At 45.8% G+C, this 23,548-nt stretch overlaps 2 protein-coding genes across 2 annotated transcripts in view; both read right to left on the reverse strand.

Moving 5' to 3' along the window:
- Positions 1-4,780: 4,780 nt before the first annotated feature.
- Positions 4,781-8,482, reverse strand: zfp36l2 (zinc finger protein 36, C3H type-like 2). Its single transcript, XM_070841029.1, has 3 exons — positions 8,181-8,482; positions 6,741-8,015; positions 4,781-6,708 (listed from the first exon to the last, which is right to left on the reverse strand). Exons 1-2 carry the CDS (start codon positions 8,268-8,270, stop codon positions 6,810-6,812), a joined length of 1,296 nt encoding a protein of 431 aa, XP_070697130.1. The 5' UTR covers positions 8,271-8,482; the 3' UTR covers positions 4,781-6,708; positions 6,741-6,809.
- Positions 8,483-11,164: 2,682 nt separating this feature from the next.
- thada (THADA armadillo repeat containing) overlaps positions 11,165-23,548 on the reverse strand; it is an 82,411-nt gene continuing 70,027 nt past the window's right edge. The window contains exons 36-37 of the mRNA XM_070841262.1: positions 12,551-12,726; positions 11,165-11,765 (exon numbers count right to left, since the gene is read on the reverse strand). Of these exons, the coding sequence (XP_070697363.1) occupies positions 11,442-11,765; positions 12,551-12,726 (500 nt within the window). The 3' untranslated portion in view covers positions 11,165-11,441. The remainder of the gene's footprint in view (positions 11,766-12,550; positions 12,727-23,548) is intronic.

Below are 23,548 nucleotides of genomic sequence, written 5' to 3' on the forward strand. Positions count from 1 at the left end.
GACCACTCACTAGAAGGGAGCTATGTTACTGACTTTAATCCACTAGAGGTGATGTAGATCTCCTCACCTCTAGTGGATTAAAGTTGGCTAAATCAATCAAATGTAGGTAAATTCTGCTTGATAACTGAATATGATTCAAGAAAAGAAAAAACAGCCTTTCCATTAGTGGGCTTTCATTTATTAGTTGTGGTCCAAGCTGCTCTTTGCCTTGTAGGCTCTTGTTCAGGTGATCAGGTGATCAGTGAGATCCACTAAACCTGCCAACCAGAGAGGGTCACTGAGCTCATGAAGAGCTCCTTCTCTCTTCAAAACTGCTCCATTTCTGATCTCAGGGAATAAAACCGCTGCAGCACAGAGCCACGACTCAGCCCCCCTGCCCCCCCCACAGCACCAGCACCAGCATCAGCATCAGAGAGGGAAGCTGAAATAGTCTGTTAGAGCCCTGGTGCTCGAATTAACAGCCTTACCTCCACTTTCTTGCTCCTCGGCGGACACCGTAGAGGCCTGTCCCAGCTGGAGCTCCATCCTTCGTACCTCCACACAGCTCGTCCCATTTAAGTCCCATCATGCCAACTGCACCTGGCACAGCTTCAAACACATCCTCACCTGTCCTGGTGCTCTTTAGCCTGCTAACATCAAGCAGCTCCTCCGTAATGTAAAAGTGATCTTCATTAGTTATCAGCTGTGCTCTCATCGAACACCGCCTCTCAAACTTTCTACACTAACTTGCTCTCCGCCATTTTGGGTCACCTGTAACACATTTCTTCTTCTATTACTTATTTTATAGAGAAGCTGCCTCGTTACTCCCCCTAGCGGTGAGACTAAGAAGTACAACACAGTCCAGTGCAGGTTCCATGTGTGGGCCGTGTTACAATACATTTTTAGAATTTCCTGCAGGCCAATGAAAATTGGGCCACAGGCCGCAGTTGGCCCGCGGGCCGTAGTTTGGACACCCCTGATTTAAACTCTCTGAGGAGTTTCAGACTTCTGCTTCTGAAAGTGTCTGTATGTGGGGAACTATAAAACTGTAAAAATAAACATCAGTCTTGTATAATTATTTCTAACCAGAGTATTTTCTTGTGAATTAAACTAAATACAAGGCTTGTGATTGCCGAACATCGAATTTCCCTTTATTTTCCAAGATTCAATAGTTCAAAATAGTAATTGTTCTTTTGGCCACTAGGAGGCTGTGCAGCAAGTATAATTAAATAAAATACTGACATGATCACCCACTGAATGTTTTGGTTATGGTGATCTATCTTGTTAGCAAACAGCTGCTAAAGCAAAGCAACATTAGCTTATAGCTCTGTTTTGGTCTCCACCAGCTAAATCTCTGTCTTTTTACCTGCTAAATGCTCCACTAAGTTCACCAGCTAGTCACTAACTTTGCCTGTCTGCCATTTGGTGCTTGATAGAGAGTGAGTTCATCAGTTCATCTGTTGTAAGCAACTTTTTATCAGGAATCTTTTGAGACCTGAGTGACACCACCAGAGTGGAAACCACAGGCAGGAAGCGACGTGTTTCCTTCAGTCATTAAAAAAGTAAATTGAATCAGTAGCATACACATTATTATTATTATTATTATCATCATAAAGTTATTTTTCATTGCTCATGGATTCAGATTTTTTGGTGTAAGAGGAAGAAATCCCTAATTTTGGATATGTTATATGGTTGTGCTTTAAATTACAGATCTTACAGGACTCCTGCCTCTGGAAACAGATTACTTTGGAAATGAATTCTATTATAGGCCTACCAAAACTGTAAATATAATAAAATGAGCGTTCCTCATTGTCTACAGGCTGAGTATCACTCAGTTTCAATCACCAAAGCTACAACAGTAATTAAACAAGCAACTCGGCCTCTTTGGTTCTGTTAAATTGAGTGCTGCCTGAAAATCTGACTTTTAGGGGTTCTTTGTTGATTTATGACACCAGTGATTCAGGGCCCTGGCACGGGGGAGACTTTGGGGGTTGTTCCTGCTAAAATGAGAAATTGTTTACTCTCCCTTTTCACTCATAAGTAGCAATTAGAGCTCATTAAAGATAGAAAGATTTCACTGTAATCTTTTACATCATTACTAAAGCAACACAAATAAAACCTGGGGGAACATTTGATCAAATGGAAGGTTGAGGCCTTATCTGAGCCTAATTAGGGGTTTTTGACACAAAAATGATTAACAACCTTTGCTCTCTACTTTCTTTTGGCTAAGTGCCACCCATCTGGCACCCATGTAGGCTAAAACAAAGTCTAAAACGCATGTGCTGTTGCTACTTGACCCCAGGTCTGGGCTTAACGTGCCAAAACAATACCAGGACGAGCCGAGCTTCCCAGTGCAGCAGCGGAACACAAATAGTAACTTCTAGAAGCCGCCACTACAGAGGAGAGGGGAAACTGAAGGAGGAGGAAAAACAGCAGGACGAAGAAGAGGTGGAAATGGGTGGTGGCCAGGAAGTGGGACTCTTCCTGCCCTAATCACAAGTCAGAGAGTGTTTCCTTTCATTGTAGGAGCTCCAGATCCATTAACTGGCGAGACCCCTGCAAGCACACACACACACACACACACACACACACACACACACACACACCACTACATACACATCCTTATATAGAAAAAGTTAAGCTTTTATAGACATAACATAACATATACGCTAAATACACTCAATCAAACATCATATGTTGGTTTGTTGATTGACATACTGAGCCACACACACTCATATTCCCACACACACTGAGTCACAGGTACGCGGATCCTACTTGGCAGGGCCCGGCACATTGTGCAGCCCTTTGGCTCTGCTCTGATAAACACTTCATTATGAAATCCTGAGGACACAGTAAATATTTGCCGGGGGCCCTTATCAGCCTGCCTTATCTTGGCGTGAACTCCGAGCACCACATGACTCCCGGGCCCTTTATTTTCTTAATGCCTTTGCTACCACTGATAACTTCGCAGAATAGCCCGCAGAAAACAGTTCTTCTTTGAAAGGAGGCACCACAACAGCAGCGGCTTCACACTTAAATATAGGCCAGGGCTTTTATTTGGTCTAGACATGACCAAATGTGACACTCCAGTGAGGGCACGGGGTGGCTGTGTGTCGCCATGCTTCGGGCCGGGGAGTTGCAAAATTCACCACTGTCCCCATTTTACACACTCAAGTGACTGGTAGTAGAAACACATTTACAGCTGCAGCGTTAATCAGTTATGGGTTAATGGCTGGCGCTCAGTTCCCAGACTCTTCCTGTCTGACTTCAGTCACAGTGATGTCGCTCACAGAAACAGGTTTCTGACGGTTTACAAGGTTCGTTAGCGGAGCAGCATATAGGATCATCCAGACGGGACTGAAGCACATTGATTTGATGAGCCGGTGAGAGATCACTGCAGCAGTAAGCCAATAGAGCACACAACTTAGTGTTCATCATTCACTGCCTGATCTCAGTGGTGGAAAGCTCCCCATTCACAAGTGCTGTGCTCAGGCAGAGATCTCAGAGGGAAACATTGCACTTTTAACAACACCACAGTTATTTTACAGCTGCAGATACCTTTCCGGTTCAAATTTGACATTAAAAAAAAAAAAAAAAGAAGATACGTTTATAAAAAACCCATCCTTTCACCAGGGGACTCTTTTTTTAGCGTCTTACTTCTTACTAAAAGGCAGTCGGAGCCCTTTGTCACAAGTTGTTAAATAACCAATTTAATTCAGTTGGCTTTGTTGGCATGAAAGTTGTAGGACCAATGTTGCCAAAGCATTAAAAGAATTTAACAAAAAGTGAAAAGCAAAGTTCAGTCTGAGCAGTAATTTGGACTTTATATGATAATATGAACATTATTAGGGCATTAAAATTGAGTAGATCATTCTATATCCATTTGAGGCCCAACAGGGTCTAATGATCCAGTGTGACATACTGTATGTATATAGATATTTGCTGTTTCTCTGTTTTCCAACCCCATCAATCATCTCACAACCCCTCAGGTGTCGGGCTCCGACCTCTAGGCTGCATGTCAAGTCAAGGCCCCCCTCTCTTCCACCACTGGTTAATCTTCATATTCAGTTTAAGTGGCTGCCCTCTGAGGCCGGGGGTGTCTTGTGGGTGCCAGTGCACATCACGTCAGATTTAGGATCATAGCGTATGAGATTCAGATCTCGTCCGGGTGGATCCTGATAGACTCACAGCCTAAGCCGCCGAAGCACGTGACCGACTTCCGACACATTTTCCATTTTTAAATTCCAGACCTCATTCCTCAGATGGCGCAGGCATGTCGCTCACCGCACTCTGTTACGTTACAGATTATGTAATATCACATGCAGTCTATCCAGGGTTATCAGTTCCTGTGGTGGGGGTGTTCACGTTGAGCTCTAAGAATCTGACTTGTCCTGCGCCACAGCCCACATACAGTTCAGTTGTTCTTCCTTTGTTTGACAGCAGACAGGAATTCAGGGTCATGCCTTTCCCTGGAAACTAACTGGTCAGTGCTTTTACTGTATACTGAGGACAAGGCCCCCCTCAGGGCCCCGAGCCAAGATGCATCACAAGGTTAGCCGGGGCTCCGCTGCCGCTTGGGACACATCGGTCCCTCCTGCCTGTGGCCTTTTTCCACCCGAGGAGGAGCACGGTGGTTGCGCTCGCAGCATCTGATGTGTTTATGCGGGCGACATGAGGAGCAGAGGGGTCACGCTTTCACCTCATCAGCGCTTCGTGTTCTGGACGGGACGTCTGCATGTCACACCTGTTGCACCTTCACACTCTAAAAATCGCAGAAGAAATCACAGCCGAGAGTCTGAAGCTTTTTCAAAATGAATTTTATTGGGAGAACTACAAAAAATGTACAGTACAAAGTTAACAGTCTCACACTCAATTTGTAGTGAACTGACTCCCCCAAAAAATATTACAACTCTCGTTGTCTTTTTTGTCCGTTTTTTGTTACATTCAAAAAGCTTTACTTCTGATAAAGTAGTCAAAAGTACATAGTGCGCATCCCCCTGTACCTACTATGTACAAACCAAACGTGTTCATCCACTTCCCTCTCCAGCAAACTCTCAAGACTCAGACTAGGTTTCATTATCATAAAAGAAAAAACAGAGCAAAAAAAAAAAAAAGGAAATCAAAATAAGAGGAATGGGGATTTAGAAAGGTTACGGCTGTTTTTGTCAGAGTGTCTGAGTGGTAACAACCTTTCAAGAGAGAAAAAAAAAAAAAAAAGTTTCAGAATCCAACACTACATTCAGTTCAACCTGTGTATAAAAGATGCCATGTAGGAAAAATACTTTATTTGGTTAATTTTAAGGCATGTCAAGATGGTGAACCCCATAGGCACTACACAATAATACTGGGGCACAAGGGATTGCTACATTCTTTAGCACGTGGCTGGAATCACAGTGTGACCTCGTGCAAACAGAGAGAAAACAAAAATACTTTTTGGTTAATTTATTGACTTGGGTTCTTTGTCACTGAAGTCTGATCTAGATCAACAAAAGTAGTAAGGTTTGGACGGTCTGTACAACCACATCGTTTATACATTCTAAAGAAACATCTAAATAGGGATCCTCAAAAAAAAAAAAGAAAAGAAAAGAAGAAAAAAAAAAAAAAGCCTTCTACAGCACTGACACACAACCTCAGGAGCAAACAGCAATCACGCAAACTTTTTTTAATAAACGTAAACAAGGAAACAAAATTAATGAAATAAATATCACATACGTTCTCTTAAATTAAGATTTTTTTTACTCATTTACAATAAAAATAACCAAGTGAAGTTACAAAAAAAAGGAGAAAAAAAAACAATATATATATTACTGTGAAAAGAACATACACTCCACTTTATGCAGATTAATAATGGCGATCATAATTTAAACATAAAAGAATATAGATCTATTGCTTCATCATACTTGATAAATACAGTATGGACACAAATTACCAATGTAGCCTATACTTTTTTCACAAGATAATAAATAAGTTAAATAGTCCATAGCCAGTTATGCACAGCTATGTAAATCACTCAAAAAACAGCTAAAAAAATATATATTCAACCATCAGCAGTGATTTCCCCAAACAAACCCAACTCAAGAGTGCTTTTTAACCAAGCAACAAACTAGACTAACCAAACGAACCACTGGGTGGCGCTGGGAGAAGACAGGTCTGGAATGGAAGTTGAAGCTTTCAGAGAGGAAAGGAGAAAAAAAAAAAAAAAAAATACACTTTGATAAAGGAAAAAAAAACAAAAAAGTTACTTTGAGTCAAGGCATATTCTTGGCAGGATGGGAGGAAATCTGAAAACCGCTTACAGTCTCTTCTTCTTGTCAAGTCATGTTACCCACACATCTAATCCCAGGAAAAGTGTGGCTTGCCTGATAGAGCAAAGGGAGAGGGGGCTGCCATGAGCCCTTGGGCAAGGCACTGATGGAATGCCTTCTGTTTGCTATCTAAGTTTTAATACAGCTATATTACATACAAGAAAAAAAAAATACTAAACTAATGCCAGGTCAAGGACACTTTAAACTGTATGAAGCTTTATTGATCCCTGTGGGTGAAATTCCCTTCTCTTGCCCCCCTCCAGGGAGGTCAGAGCAGGGTCAGCACCCCTGAAGCTGCTAGGGACTCAATGTCTCGCTTAAAGGCACTTCGGCAGGGTGGCTGCTGCTGAAGTGGGATGGAGGGCCGAGGGGGTGAGGGGGCTTAACCGGGATCCTCTGCTTGAAGGACAGTCTACCTCACTCACTGACTCCCCCCCCACCCACCACCACCACCACCCTCCTCCTCCTGGCTCCTCAACCGCCCTGCCTGACCCGTCCATAAATCCATATGAAAACAAAACATGATTAGTCATCAGAAATCGACAGCCTGCTGAAGATTGGCAAACGTCTTCCAGCGTCCAGACTCGGGGACTCGGAGCCGCTGAGGCTCCCGGAAGAGCTGAGGGACCCGCTCGCATAGCTTTCCCGGTCAGAGAGCGAGTCTGGCGGGCTGGGAGGAGGCTCGAACACCGGCGACTCGCTGAGGCGGCGCAGCGCCTGCAAGTGGCTCATGTTGTAGGTCGGGGGGGAGGGGGGGCACACGCTGCTCTGCATGTTCCCGTAGTAGGCACCGGTGGAGTGGTTGTTGGCGTAGCCGCCGGGGGTGTGCACAGCCAGGGGAGCCAGTAAGGCCTTTAAGTCCTGTCCGGGGAAAGAGAAGGCACTGTTGATGCAGGACACGGAGTTGGGAGAAAGCACCTCCTCGTAGAAGCTGGAAGCGGAGGTGCAGGAGGAGGCGGTGGTGGGCGGCGGGGGGGTCCGGGACGTGGGGCTGTCGAGCAGGGGAGACTCGAGTCCGTGGTGGGTGGAGAAGCCGGAGAAGCTGAGGCTGTGGTGAAGCTTTGGTCTGTCCCTCTGGCTGAACCCGAGCTGCTGCTGCGGCGGCAGGACGTCCCTGTGGCCGTAGCCGCACAGCTCGCGGGCCGACCTGGGCTCCCCCGCCTGCACGTTAGCGTTGGCGGCCGGAGCGGGCCGGCGCTCGTCGGCGTTGTGGATAAAGTGACACCGGGGACCGTAGGGGCAGAAGCCGATGGTGTGGAAGGTGCGGCACGGCTCCGTTTTGTACTTGGGGTGGCGGGACAAGCTCCTCAACTCGTGGTAGCCGTGAGCGAACTGACATTTCTCCCCGTACTTGCACGACCCGTTCTCCTCGAAGGGCCGGCACAGCTCGGTCTTGTAGCGGGTGGAGTTGATCTGAGAGCCGGGCTTCTGCTGCAGCACGCCCCGGTCTCCGTTCTCGCTGTAAGCGCGGTCGCGGAACTTGTTCTCCTTGTTCATGAGGGCCGTGGCGCTGCTGTTGCTGCTCGGCGTGTTCTCCTTCAGGCTGCCGTAGGAGCCCATCGAGTACTTGTTGCCGTTGTTCATCGCCTCCATGTTGCTGGTGGAGTTTCTGCGGAAAAATCCCGGCGCGAAGGAGCCGCCGGAGCTCGGAGTCGTGACCGGAGCCCCCACCGCCTTCTTGTCCAGCATGCTGTTGATGTGGAGGGCGTTCATGTTCATGCTTTTATCTTGCTGTAGGGGAGAAAAGAGGAGAGTTAGCACCGCATTCAGACATCATTTCGGACCACTTTTAACCACATGGCGCGTTTGAGACGCGGCGGCTGCAGCTCCAACTTGTTGCAGCGGATCACACGCCGCTAACCGGCTGCAGCTGGAGCACGTTCATCACGCCGTTACCTTGTAAAGCATGTCCATGTCGTAGAAAGCTGACAAGACGGTCGCAGACATCTCTTTTCCCCAGGTTAGCTGCCGCACTCCCTCTTTCATGGAGGACCGACCAGGATCCTTGGATGCGACGGGCGGTAACGTTAGTTTGTGCCACGACTGGTTTTGGTTGTGGAAAAGTTCCTTTAGAAGTTTGTGTGCAGTTTAAGTCCGTAGAAGAGGGAGGAAAGGAGAAAAAGGAGGGGACAGGTTTGTGTTGTGGAGTTGTAGGTGGCTTTATGTCCTCCCCTCGAGAAGCGCTGAGCCAGAGTGCTTCACTGTGAGCTGCAGCCTTTTTCGTGGGTATAAATGCGTGTCGGTGTCCAGGGAGGGGCGAGCTCAAGTCGGCGCAAACTTTTGCGAGGAGCCGCCTCCGCCCCTCCTCTCCGGGAGAAAATCCATTCACCGGTTGGCCGCCTATTCTTCAACACCACGCCTTGAAATCCAACCCCAGCGCCCCCCCACCTCCCCCACCTCCCTCCATCCTCCTCACACCCCTCTAAACTTTTTTTTTTTTTTTTTTCTTCCTCTTTTAATCACACAACCAATTTTGTGGAAGTTGGTTTTGCTTTTGGGGTTGACTCTCGCTGAGAAAGAATGCAGAAGCATCGAGGGGACGTCCAACACACACACACACACACACACACACACACACACACACACACACACACACACACACACACACACACACCTGGCTCCTCCGCATGGGGGGGGACGCTGGGTGCCTTGCTCAAAAGCTTCTCGGCTGAATTTACATTGAGGGGAAATGGTCCCCCCCCCCCCCCCCAGCTTCCCAGCAGGGTCCCGGGGTTAGAAACCAGTGAGCCACCAGTGACCAGGCCACCCCTCCAGCCTCTGGACCACCACACTTGGAGGCTGACACATGTATTTGTAATGGATGGAAACTCTGCCTCTCCTCCCCCCCCCCCCCCCTCTCTCTCCCTCTCTCCCTGTGGATGGGGTGAGACCACAAGTATGAGCGGAGAGGAGTCCAGGCAGAGTGCAGTACAATTTTTAGACTCCACCAGTTGCATAATCAGCCTCCACAGTGCAGCAGCAGCCTGTTCCAGCCTCGTGCACGAGCACAAACACACCTGTTCATGCCCACTGCGTCACGTGACCTACTTTTGCGTCGTCTCAAAACTGAACGTATAACTTTTACCCTCAGATGAGAAGTCAGTCTAAACACAGAATGGATTTACTTCAGTTAAATCTTTTTGAACCACTCTTTTAAGTTCCTCCCTAACTTGCCCCCCCCCCCTCCCAATAATCTCAGCTCAGACTGCAGGAATGTGGTTTTCATGTGGTACAGCAGAGCAACACTGCCCCCGTGAGAGCAAAACGGGAACTGACCGGGAGAGACCGGGGGCGCCATCTGCTGAGCAGAGCCGAGCCTGACTTTAAAGGTGCATTCAGGCCCATTTAGCTGAGATAGTGGCACATTAGTATTGGAGAGACTTTGCCTGTCGCGTCTCTTCTTTGCATAGAGCATAAAGCAGAGTCCTAGGACAAGACGGGGGCATCCGTGTTTTTAGGGATGTTTTGAGTCATTTCAACAAAGACGTCCAGCTGCCACAGCTCCTTCTCTGTGAAGTCAGTGAGTGCAGTGCGCTCGCAATAAGCTGCCACTGTCTCAGCATGATGTAACCTTCCCAGGATGGCAGAAAGTTCGCATGAAAATGTCAAAGTACTCCACTCTGCTGCTGGAGTTATGTCAAGTTTTAAAAACCACAGTGGAAAGATTGCAGAGTTGGCAGCAGGAGACGGGACTCTATATCAGGGCTCCAACAAGGCAGATATTTTGGTCAGGAGGGTGTAAAAACTGTGCAACACATATCACCAGAAATTGCTGGTTTCTGCGACACTGGTAACCATTAAGTCTTTTCCATATAGGATTGTAATTTGAAGAGTGGTTATGAAGATGATTTTTCTTTCTGTGACATGAGTCAATATTCTCTTAAGTGCTGAATGGTTTGGTTGGAGAAGCGGGGAGGAGGTAAAAAAAAAAAAAGGGAAAATAGCAACAGGCGAAAAACAAGTGACATAAGAGCTTGGAATCTACTACTACCAACCCTAAAATTAGGCTGAGGGCTGCCCCAGGACTGTTTGCGCTTTGTAAGTTATGATAAATAGTTTAATGTGAAGGACAGACACGGCGAGGCTCCTGAGAAATCCCTTGAACATGTCCTCGTCCGCAGAAACCGCTCTCCCATCACACGGCTCTGTTTTTATTGGGGGATGTTGAGCTGTTCCAAAACATTACGTCAGTTTTACTGTAACAGGGAACATGGCTACCAGAGAGGCAGAAGGGTCCAGCTGTATGAGAGGGCAGCATGAACACACACACACACTCACACTCTCACACACACACACAGAGGACAGTAGTCCATTGTGCCGTCCTCCTAATTACATAACCAGGAAAAGTAGAGGGAAGCATAAAAACACAGTCCAATGGGAAGAATCCTGCAGTAAATTAAATATCACAGGAAAATAACACCTCGTATAAACATACAGTAGAAGGCCGAGCGTGTACTGAAATACAACTTTGGTGACGTGTCAGAAAACACTTGCTTTCACAATCCCATGCCTCGGTCATAAAGCTCGTCTTGCTGCACAATCGCACCATTGAAGTTAGTGCTTGAAGCTTTAGGCGCCGAGCTGTTTTGTTCCAACCTTAAATCCCTGCTAGACGTGGAGGGAGCAGAACGCTCCGTGGACTCAATAGTGACACTGTTGAAGTTTTGTTGTGTGACACGTTCCCAGTGATAAGGCACCACTGCATCAAATGTTGTTTTGCACAAGCTGGGGCTGAATTATTGCTATGTCCTTACGGTTCCCAGACTTCTCCACACAGTGTTATTATCATCTATAAATTATTCACATTAAAGGAGTGAGTGTCTCAAAAGTGAATAAAGGAATGTGAATAAGAGAAATAGAACATTGGAAAAACAGTGAAGTGATTTCAGGCAAAATATTTAATTAAAAAGACACTAAGGAGCAGTAATCATAAAATTAAAAACACATGTGGGACAGAGACAAGAGTAGGAGACAAGCAAAGAGTAAAAAATGGTTTTCTTCAGTCTCTTGATTTGATAATAAAAAGACCACAAAGCCAGTCTGTGGTCTCATGTGCCACTTCCTTAAAGCTGATAACTTTTACTTGAATATTAGGAACCCTGACTTTAATTTTTTTTTTCCCTATGGTGCTATTAGAGCCAAACACCACCAACTCCTCTACCTCAGCCTCTCCAGCACATCCAGAGCCAGAGTGGCCCTCTGCTGCCGCAGCACCAGCCGGGCGTGCTCCATGGTGCAGGAGTACTGTGGCAGGGCAGGGAGGGAGTCCAGGGCCTGCTGGGAGCTGAGTGCCTTGGCTTGGGCCTGAGTTGACAGTGTGTGGGTTTGGTGGACCTGGTCCGGCCCCGCGGCTCCTGCTGCCTGGGTCCGCTCGAGGGCCGGGAGGAGGGAGCCAAGGTGTCTGTGAAGCAGCTTCGCCCACTGGAGAGGCTCCGCCCACAGGTTCAGGTCCCCCTTCTCAAACAGGAAGTCCTCTTCGTCCTGGTTACAAGCAAAGTGGGAGTCAATTCAATTAGGGGCTGCAGAACAAGCTGCAAACAACGCAGACAAACTATAAAGTTGATTTGATGAAGGTGTTCACAAGCAGCTGCCTATTTACACACCTAACAGACGTGAAGCAACACTAGCGCTCACCTGTAGTTGTGCTTCTCGCTACCTGACAAATCGATGCTCAATATTTACTCTCCTTTTAGCTTTCATTCAGCCTCTGAGGGAAATATCTGGCTCCTGAGCTCTTAAACACTCCACTACATTCACTGGCTAGTCGCCAGCTCTGTCTGCTGATGGGCTCTGGACACGTAGTGTACGCTGGGTTTATATCAAAACTGTAACAGTAAAGTTACTGGCTGGAAAACCAAAAACAATGACCTCAAAAATGCTAAAATGCTTCGTAGAACTAAGGGGAACTGCAAAATTAGGTGATAATTCTCTGTGGGTTTGTGGCTGTGTGCACATTACACACAATCATTTGATCCATAGCTAGTACAAACAGATATTTAGGCAATCAGCCTCAAGAAGCTGGGATTTACTGTTACTTTGCTCAAAGTCGTGTCTTCATTAGTGGGGATTTTACAGTTTATGTATTATTAGTTAAATAAGCAGCTGTCATCAGTGTCACTCTGTGGAAATCATCCAAAGTACATACTGTCTTACAAATATGTCCCACTTTTCCTCGGCACTGTTTGTGATGTTCTTGTACCGCAGTGTAACAATGTTAGATGTCAATGTGTGTCTGCTCCTGGGTCACTGAGGTTATATATTCTCACCAGACTGGAGGCCTCGTCCGCATCTGCTTCATCCCTCCCCTCTTCCTCTCCCAGAAGCCAGCCCGTCAGAGCGAGGACTCCCGCTGGTACCTGCCCCCACAGCTCAAACAGCCGGCACAGGAGTCCCACGCCGCAGTCCAGGGCTACTGGAGGACACGCGGACGCGCCGGCCACATCTGCAGACAGAGGAGACAGCGCGTGTATGAAAAGTGAGCGAACGGTGTTTCGCAAATGACAAACAGCTTCGGTGCACATGACTGTGGCAACTTCTGCTCCAGATGTCACACAGACGACGGTGTCAGTTAAACTTCACCTGCAGTCTGAAGCTCCCCTGTCCTGGGATCTAAGGTTGTGCTCAGGCTCATAATGAGGTTAACAGCAAAACTATAAGATCTCAAAAGTTGAAAGACGAGTTTTCTAAGAGGAAGATTAGTTGCATCAGCTGTTCGTAAAAACTATCCACTAAGACCTTCATTCGTTTTTAACATCTACTCGTGATCCAACTAGTGATTTACTAAATCAGGCTGCACCATTCTAACTAAAGCTAGTAAAACCTCTAGTAACGTGTACATTGGACACTAGGAAGCACCTATGGCACTGTGATATATCAAACCTGACCTTTGTAAATGTGACTGTGTTGTTTATAGGCACATGCATACAGAACACATGTGCCAGAGGTAAGAGTGTTAATGCAGAGTGTTTAGCATAACTGGGTAACACTCACATTACACTATGACCAGGCTAAGTTGTGCAAGTATCGGCATCAATCCTCTCTAAAATGATTATGATTGTTCCTGGTTGAAATGTGAGCAGAAATCATCAGAGCAGTGGACCTTCTTAGTGCCTAAATTGAAACTCTGGCCTTTTAGAAGATGGTGGAAACAGTGTAAGAACCTGTCGGCCTGTTCACATGCATGTTAGAGAGAGCCTGCTTTTCTCCATCATGCTAAACGTTTAAGAGAAACCTGGTTACCACGATTAGATTTCTTCATAAACTGGGTTTCTCAGCCCTGAACAGTATCCGTGGGTTTCTAATTGGGTTTTTACAAAAGTAGATGTGCATGATATAGACCCAGCCCATCGAGTATCGTGTGATGCATGAATGGAAAAACCATTACTCGTAGTGGTGTGTCCCCGTATCCAAAATAATTAAATCCAAAGTCTGACTAAAGCTCAAACTGAAATAAATAATTCTAAATAAGTCAGTTTCCACAGCTGAACAGTACACTTTTTGTACAATTCAGATGCATTCGCACTCCAGGGAAAAAGTGTGTGTGTGTCACTGCGCTGTGCTTTGGAAAACAAGGGGGAAAAAAACTCTTCAGGCTGCAGGATTATCAAATATGATATAAATGTTCCAGGTTTGGTGAAAAACATGGCAGAAAGTAGTGGAGAAATCTGATTACAGAGCAGCGGTGTGTTAATAAGTTTCTACCATCACCTGATTTCCCACAACGACCTCGTTCCTCGTGGGCGTGCAACTGCTGCCGCTTATGGAGCTGTGAGGTTTAAATGGTGCAGGGTTGACAGTATGTTCCCAACTTAGTGTGCGCGTACGTGTGTCTTCTCTGGGCTTGGACGGCCTTCTGGGAAACAGAACTATAACTCATATAGCCAACCACGATCTGGGTGTGTGAGCGGAGTCGCCACTATTCTGCACGGTGCACCAGTATGCGTACGCTGCTCTAGACTTCCCGTTCATGAATGGATTCGTTGCCTAAACGTGTAACTGTAACTACACACACGTATATTGGTAAGCTGGCCTGTCACGAGCCCGTACTCAGTGTTGTGTATGCGTGCGTGGAAGAGGTGTGAGCACAAGGACGCACACTTCAAACGGAAGGGAAAACATAACGTATGACTTCATTTAACGACTCCAGTTGTCCACGCAGCAACTCTCTGACACGCAGGTTGTGTGTGTGCGGGTGTGTGAGGGTGTTGTTCTCCCACCTTGACCATCCTCACCACAGCTGACACCCAGATAACACAAGAGACTTCAAAAGGCTTTGAGAGCCACTAGCCAAAACACTACCACTATGGGAAGAGAAGGAGGGTGGAGGTATATGGACCCCCATCGGCACACATACGGTATAACACACACACACACACACAGAGTCGGGGTTGGGAACCCAGATTGTTTTTCCCCTTCAGAGAGGAGGCGTAAAATCGGAGCAGAGCCTCAAGTCTGAGCGGAGAGGGAAACCCGCTCTGTGAACATTAGAGGCTGTTGATTGTACCGTATTAGAGGAGATTTAAGAGTTTAGGAGCTTGAGTGACAAATTCCTTTCTTTACCAAGAAGCCGCCTCTCTCTGGGACAACCCTGCCTCTGATGTCAAGCCTTTACAGCAACCCCCACCCCCCCTCCTTTGGTCCTGAACATTAAGGGACATAATAGGAAATTCTAGCTGCATTCAATTTATCTACTTTTCTACGGAGGTTTCACACATCGCTTAACGCGATTTCCCTCCTCGAGCTTTTGCCGCAAAATACTCCGTTTCTCAAGGGGATTGTCTTTCATGCTGTTACTGGCGTAAGTGCTGGATGTGTTGTGTGTCAGTATGTGTGTGCTGGCATGAGTTTAGTCCTAAGTAGGTATTGTTTGTGTTGGAAGGCTGTGTGAGTCTATGTGAGACAATCTTGTCTCTCTAAATGACACTATCAGTGCCAGTTGGTGAATGAATGGGTTTGAGTAAGATGGGGTGAGGCTGTGTGTGTGTGTGTGTGTGTGTGTATGTGTGTGTTTGTGTATGTGTGTGTATGAAGTTGGCATCTGCTGGCACACCCTCCATCCACTGGCACCCATATAGTACATTTGAGCAGGGCAGGGCAGGAGTGTGAGGGAAAAACTTAACCTTGTGCCACTTGTGGAAACAGTATAACAAATGTACCATTCTGAGCTTCTTTTTAAACTGAACTGAGATCTTTGGTTGCCTTGCTAGAGAGTCGGCCACGCTTTTAGAAAGTGCTTTATATGTAAATCTGTGTGAGCCGTAGGAAGCACTGTGAAAACAGCATCAACTCACAGCTTATAGGGGCTGATGGGAGTGTCATTACCTTCCATTTTGAATTTTTAGTTTGAGTATTCATCATAAACCAAAATACTGGATCAAATTTAAGTTGGACTGGATGATGGCACTAGAGGAAAAGTCAGGGGGTCGCCAAAATTACTATAATTCAACCTGAGGGGGACATGAATGCCTGGGCCAAATTTCCTGTCATTCTAACCAATAGTTGTAGAGACATTACATCCAGAACCACAAGTGTAACTTGATGGTGCAGCAAAAGGAAAAGTCGTTAGGATTCATCCTCCTCTGGGAACCATGCATATCATCCAAGCTTTTATCACAACCCATCCAATAATTGTTGAGGCTTTTCAGTCAGGACCAAAATGGTGGACCAACAAATGGCTGAACCACGACGTCACCAGGTAACCACCTTTTTTTTCTGGATCTAAAAAAAAATTTAAAATTGAAAAAACAAATTGAGATCCAGGCCAAGTCTTGTCAGGGAGTCGTCATAACATTTTCCTGCCTGAATCTAGAGTCTTTGTCAGGGCACCAACATCTACTTCTGTTTCCTAGTCCAACTACACGCAGTACTAATTGTATGCAGCATGTACTATAAAGTAATTGTGCTCACATTGTTCCTGCAAGCCAACACTCCCCAGTTTGAGCCTGGCAGGAGGCCTTTATAGCGTTACTTCCCATCTTTCTGATGTAAGTCTCTATTAAAAGGTATAATGAAAAACTCTACACTGTTTCACACAAAACGTAAATGATCAGATCGTATTGCACTGATTCATTATTATACACACATACTGTGCTGCGTTGAGTTGTCTTTTCTCTCACATTAGTTTTTATTTTCCTACACCCAGACTAAGCCTAGAACGATAGGGTCTGTCCATGTTTACTACAAGACAAAACTAACCTGCATTTAAAAACTCCAATCTATGTCGTCTCCAGTTAGCTGGTTTTTAAAGATCAAGGTTTAGCACACTGCTGCAGCCTCATTGTGTCTGATCAACAGTCGTGTCATTAAAGTCACTGAATTAAATTAAGAGAGTGAAGAGACCTTCGCTGTTCAGTAAATCCTTACTGAGCCGCTGCAGCTGGGGGGGGTGTCAGATGTCCCATTGAGTGGAGGAAGAGGGGGGGGGGTTGATTCGGCGGGCTGTAAGGACAGTGAAATGAGAGAAAACACTCCCAGCCCCTCACTCCTTCGCTCGCTGGTGTTGTCATGTTCACTGTATTTGGAGTTCAGTCCTCTGCTCAGCCACCCACATCTGAAGGATTTTGGGTTAGAACCCCCCCGCCCCCACCTATAACTTACTGCTTCAAATACATCCATCTGACCTGGGGGGCTGTAACCTGCCGGCAGTCCACCGTCCAGGTCCCTCAGCTACACCTGCTCTGCCCCACAGTCAGTCTTTGTCCAGGCTGTGTGGAATAAAGACCTGTCTGTCCAACAGGGGCTGCAAAGATCTAAGTATGCAGGACTTAATCTGTGATCAGATGAGGGGGGGTGGGGTGGGGGGAGGGTGGAGTGCCGGGGTTTCTGGAAAACCACTTTTATTAAGCTTAAAAGTGCATCATGGGAGCATGAAAACAAGACTCTTGGTTGCAAAACCGACTGACAGTCGACAAAGTCGTCGATTTCCACCCAACGAAAGCTCAAAGAAACACTCTCTTCCTCAGGCAGAGCGTGTGCTACAGACGCTACGGTGGAGCCGAGACACCAGGAAGCATAGGTGTGACATAGATAGAGAGGTGTGAAATAAAAACACACATTTTACAGCCCCGACTTCCTCTGGTGGTTGACGAGAAAAAGGGAGTGTGGAGAGCGAGAGCAACAACAACAACAGGAGGATTAGCAACAGGAGGCGGTACCACGACTGTAGCGGCACAAAACTTTGTGAATGTTGAGCATTACCATAAAAATAATGGCCTGAGAATATGCTGCTGCTCTGCGCTCACTGTAGCAGCATTTGTCATGTAACACACTCTCAGCAGTTAGTTCACTTCAAACGGGTCGAATAGAAGTCAATGGCTGCCTCAACAGGGAGCCAACAGAGGCTCCTATCTGTCTCTGTCAAGGAGGCTCCATTGTTTCCTCCTTCGCAAATCTGAGGGCCCCACAGTTAGAGACCCCCTAACTTTTAGTCATTAGTACGAACAAAGCTCCAAAAATGATGGATCCTACAAGTCCCATAATGCAACTCCATAGCATTCTATTCATAGCATAGGATGCAAAGTGTGCATCATTTCAAGCAACAGTTTGGCCAATTTTGTAATGTCCTACAGTGGACAATCACACAGGGACAAGACAAGTCAGGACTCTTATTTAAATCCTATTTGCTGGATATCCAGTGCCTCACATACAGCGTCACTAATCCTAACCCACCTAAACAAAAAAATAAAGTAGAGACTAATCAGACAGGACGGGCTCCTCAGAATCATAAATGTTGCTCACTCAGTGGTTTGTGGTTTATTAAACAAATCTGTTTGCACAGGAGGTGATAATTGAGCGACACATTTCAAAAGTGGCCCGAGCAAGGCGTGTGTTTAATTAAACCCTGCGCTGCCGCCGCCTGACGTACGGCATGTTCGGACGACCTGTGAGTCCCCGGCCAGACCAGATCTAGGTCTGATCGTAAGTGTTTCACAATAACAGGAGGCTGCATAATGAGGCCGACTCGGTTTCACACAGATTGTGAACTAGCCACAACCGCAATACACTGCACTCCTATTTTATCTTCAGCAACACATCACATTCAAGTGCCACCACCCACTGCTGTAAACTGTGATGAATGCACTGTGCACACACACACACACACTCACTTTCACACAGCCTGCAGACACCCGTTATTACTGCAGACATGTGACTTTATTTCACACCACCCACCAAATCATTAAAATCTCATTCCCTGCGCTGCCTCTCTCAGTCAAAGATGTGTGTTTTCTCTGGAGGGTGAAATAGCAGCTTGTTTGTTCTGTGTGAAGGTTAAGAGCTGCAATCCAAAGCAGAGGAATTCTCTAGCAGCAACAAATGCTGCCAGTTTCTGTGTGCTTTATGGCGTTTTCTCATTTTAGTGACACGTGACACTTTTCCTGTACCCGTTCAGCCGTTCATCCAACATAAACTAACAGCAAACCGGGTTTAACGCCTGAGTGGGTAAGGTGTTGAAAAAGGACGAGCTCTGTTCAATGAGTGTCCCTCGGCTGTGTCGGGGCTGTTTCGCTTGCTTTCATCTGCGTCTGTAAATGAATGAACAATATTCTGCGCGGGGACTTCTTGCCGGCTTCACAGTAAGCAAAGTAGGTTACAGCAGGCGAGGTGGGTGTTAATGGTTGACTGAGCGCGGCCTGGGAAACAGGGACGTGTCAGCAGAGTGTGTGAGGCCGCTCAATACTACGTCAGCACGGTGGATGCAGCGGGACGGAGGATAGGGGACTTGAAGCAATTCAATCATTTAAAGGAACAATTCCACAATTAGGGAAATATGCTTTTCACTTTCTGGCTGAGATTTAGATGAGAGGATTGAAACCACTCCGTCTGTCTGGCCAACGTGAAGCTGCCGCCAGCAGCCGCTTAACGTCGCATAAAGACTGGAAGACAGCTGAGCTCTTTCTAAAAGTGACTAAATCTGCCTACAAACACCTCTTAAGGCCATTAACACATTCAAATTGCCTTTTGTATGGATTCAACAAATGAGATATAATTTAATCAGTGAGCTTCAGGAGGTGCTGCTGGGTTTAGTTAGTCTCCAGAGTGGGTTTGCTTGTTTCAGTTGAAATTGTTATTGTTTTAAAATGTTTAGTTTAAATCTAGTTTTTATTAGTTTCAGTATGTATACATATCACAAAATGTGGTGGGTATGTGCTCCTGTCACATCTAAGAAGTTCAGACTTGGTATCCCAACAGTTGGTGAAGGCAGCCGACTCTCTGGCTGGTTGTGTTGACAAATTTGACCAAACTGGCAAAAGCTAAAGACATTTTATATAGTTTAGTATAAAGTCTCGTTTCTTTTTATTTCAGCAACTAAAATCTTTTTTCATGCCTAGTTTTACATTTCTGTTTAGTATTAGTTAACTATAATAACCTTGCCTTGGCCGGCCGGCTGTAGTTTCATATTTACTGTACAAATATGGTATTGATCTTCTCATTTAACTCTCCACCAGCAAGGGAAAAACCATATTCCTTTAAAAAAGATGACATGTGACTTAAATCAGGACAAATCCAATCTTACCTAGCTTTTCCCCATTGTTTACCAATATGAAATATTGTTGGAAGCAATTCTCCCAACTTTTTTTTAATACATTAAAAAAGGGACACCTAATTCCTGGCATTTGATATCCACATAGGTACAAATGATTCAGGAATTTATGGCCTGTTCATCTGAGGAAGGCTTGGGATGCCCTTAATAGTAAATACCAGCCAATGCAATGTAAGGCTACGCACAGGCCTCAAAATTCAAATAGTAACTTGATCTTAAACAAGATTAAAGAATAGTGGAACACACCTGACTTTTGTCTTTTTATTATTTTTGTGTGGTATATTTCTTAATGAAAGTGGAGGACTGCTGTGTCACTTCCCTTTTGTCTTCCCAATCAGAATTCTAATCAATGTCCTCTTACACGCCGTCGTCCAGTCCAAATCCCTCTGTCCCCTATATATAAAGTGATCCCTCTGTCCCTGCCCCGAGTCGGTCCCAGTGCTGGAGGTCCAGCGAGGGTGAGCGGAGTTTGATTTCAGACCCAATTAGTCTGGAGGTATTTGGGTGGTGGTGGCGATTGCTGGTGGGGGGTGGAGGGGTGTTGGGAGGGTAGGATGGGGTTAAATTAGATTTGTTCTTCCTGTCCTGGACAATGGCTCCACTGTGGTTCACAGCTCTGGGAAGAGGAGCTTCGACCGACCTGACGTGAATGTGCACACATTTCTCTCCCACACACACGAAGCACGTTTATTTGGATTTGACCCGAAATCTAAAAATCTACTTTTGTAAATGAGTAAAAGAAAAGAATCATCTATTTGAAGAGTAAGAAGAGTCCTACTGTTGTGTAATGATGAAAGTATATCTGTTATTTAATGTTTTTACCAAAGGCATAAAATAGTCCCTCTTTAAAAAAAAAACAAAACTGCAATAAGAATATTATTATTATTATTATTATCAGCAACAGGGTTTAAACATTTACATTACATTTTAAATTTAAATTTCCTCTCCAATGGGGGGTGAGTGCTTTGCATTTGTCCCTTTGAGAGTGTGTGTGTGTGTGTGTGTGTTGCAGAACCCGTCTACATTCCCACATCTCTGCCTGTCGTCCATATCAAAGGGCCAGGAGTTGTCGCCTCCATCTGAAGCAGATAACACCTCAGATACTTGACTCTGCAACGACAGGTCATAAAACACACACACACACACACACACACACACACACACACACACACACACACACTATTGGCAGACTAGCTGGCTAGCCTGCACTGAATGAGAAAGACACACACAAACACACGCACACACTCACAGTGACCTGCATACATACACACACACACACACACACACACACACACACACACAGTAATGTTGTTTTTCCACTGGCGCAGCATTGCACTATACAGCTATGGTGTGGAATAGCATGCCAGGCTACTCCGTTTCCACTTCCTGACAGTGCGGAGTTAATGTGCTGACCTGAGATATTATTCAGGTCACCGAGCCAAAGGTCTCACTGTCGGACTCAGGCAGTCCAGGTCTCTGCCACGGTGGACGAGAACCCAACCGGCGTCACCGTGTGCCACTCGCACTCTTGAAAACACTCTCTGAAATTTGACACGTGCCACAAACCTGCATTGTAGTCGCAGCTATACGGAGACACAAAGCAAGCAGAAGTCTTCTTTCTGCTAAGATCAAAAACATGCCAGACGACAGTCCTGAAGCTCAGTAATGGAGTCACCATCGAGGCTCCAGGAAGCCAAAGTAAGCAACACAACACACAAATAAACAACTAATAATGGCAACAGATCTTTTGTTTTGCACTGGAAGTTACTGTAGAAGTTGGCTTAAAGGACAGATGACTGATCATTACAGATAAACTCATAAAGTCAACTACTAAAGAAAAATGAGTAACATGAGTAACAGAATACTTGAGCTGTTTGTCGATATTTGGATGTGGAATTTTTGTGTTTTGGTACTTTGATGCTAAATGGAAGTGAACTTCAACAAATACAAATACACTGCAGCCTCTATCTCCCAACTCCTGGTTGATTTAAGGGGTCAGTTTGCCCCAAATGACTAAAACACACCTTGTTATCTCATTTACGTCTGCTGGCATCCATCCCTGCTGATACTTTGGGATTTATTTGTCCAGGTATTAAGATATTTTGTCTCTGTGATTTCTGCGCCCAACTTGAAAACAAATGAGGCGAGTGGAATTTCATGCCGTGGTGCTCACGGCATCATAAAAACACAGAAAGAAATGAACAAAGTCTCCCTCCAGAGCGACTGCCTAATACAGAGTAGATGGATGGATAGTCCACTGAATCAACAGCCCCTGTGAAAACTCTCCGTCCACCTCCGCTGCATTAAAGACGGAGGCAGAAATAGAAACCTCTCCTGCTGCTCACCAAAAGAGGATAAAAGAACCAGACTCTCACTCCAGCCGATTGTTCAGAGTTTGTAGTCGTGCATTAACACGCAGTCAGTCAGTCAGTCAGTGAGTGAGTTCGCCTGGAGACAGCCGTCAGCGCGCTCATACAATCGCGATGACTTCATTAAATGCCATTCTGTCGTCCCCGCAAGTACCAAAACGTCCTCCCAGCTCACTGCCATGCCTTTTATTTTAGAAACATCACTTAAGTCGAAGCTTTCAAAGTAGAAAGATGACATATTTTTCCAATTGAAGGCTTTGTTTCTTTACAGTCAGCGGGATGTGATTTCTTTTGGGCTTTTCTGTTGTTTTTCATTTACGGGAGGAATCCAGCTCTCTTTGCCAAGTCACTCGTTGCAAGATCACCAATTTACCGTCTCATTTGTTCTGTTCCTGCGTCGTGCGCTACATTCCTGCCGTGCCTACGACACATGTTAAAATAAATCAGGAATTCGGTGCAATTTTTATGATCGCCTTGGAAGTTAAAGTAGGTTTTGAGTTGGAGACAAACGCTCACGCTTGTGGGCCAGTTTACGGGAAGTGACACACACACACACACACACACAGACACACACACACACACACAGAAGCTGTAATCTCCAAATGAGCAGTGAATATGGACGCACAAAGGAGGATGCCCCGCTCTCTTTTCTCTATACACACAAACGAGGACACCCACTTTGTAATTATGCCTATTGTGTTCTCTTCCTGTCGTAGAGAAAAACTCTCCATCTTAGTCATGCTGTTGAGCTCCTATCTGATTTTTAGCTGACAGCTTATCTGACCCTGCCTGGCCTTATGTACGTGAACACATATAGAACACACACACATGCGCGCACACACACACACACACCTTTTGGATAAAATCCTGGTATCAAAACCCTTTCAGGAATGTTAAATGTGTTTCCTGCGCCTTCAAGTTTGTTTTCTTTTCTCATGTGTCGTAAATAGACTCAAATAACATAAAAATGCAGTCACTGAAAAAACAAAACATGTCCATTTCAGCCTTCAGCTGCTGGAGTTGAGTCTTCCCCCATGACTCTGCCCTCCCGTCCACAAACAGCGTTTGCCTTGAGGGGCCTGCGGAGACTTTTGAGGAGATGTTTTGCCGTCTCGTGTTGTGTTATGAGATACTATCAGTGTCGGCAGACACAATAAGGGTGGCTCCTGGCGGAAAGCTGGAAAAATACAGGAAGTGAGGCGTTGTGAGGACAGGAAGTGGCGCTGTGGCTGTTTGTGAGGGGCACTTGAGAGCTGGCTGCTGTCAGTGTGTGTGGGAGAGAACGAGGAGGGTGTTTCCATGGGGACGAGACTGTCATTAGATGTGTGTATACATGAGGTATTTGGTTGGGGCTG

The sequence above is a fragment of the Pempheris klunzingeri genome, chromosome 12, assembly GCF_042242105.1.
Source record: "Pempheris klunzingeri isolate RE-2024b chromosome 12, fPemKlu1.hap1, whole genome shotgun sequence".
Taxonomy (NCBI): Eukaryota; Metazoa; Chordata; class Actinopteri; order Acropomatiformes; family Pempheridae; genus Pempheris; species Pempheris klunzingeri.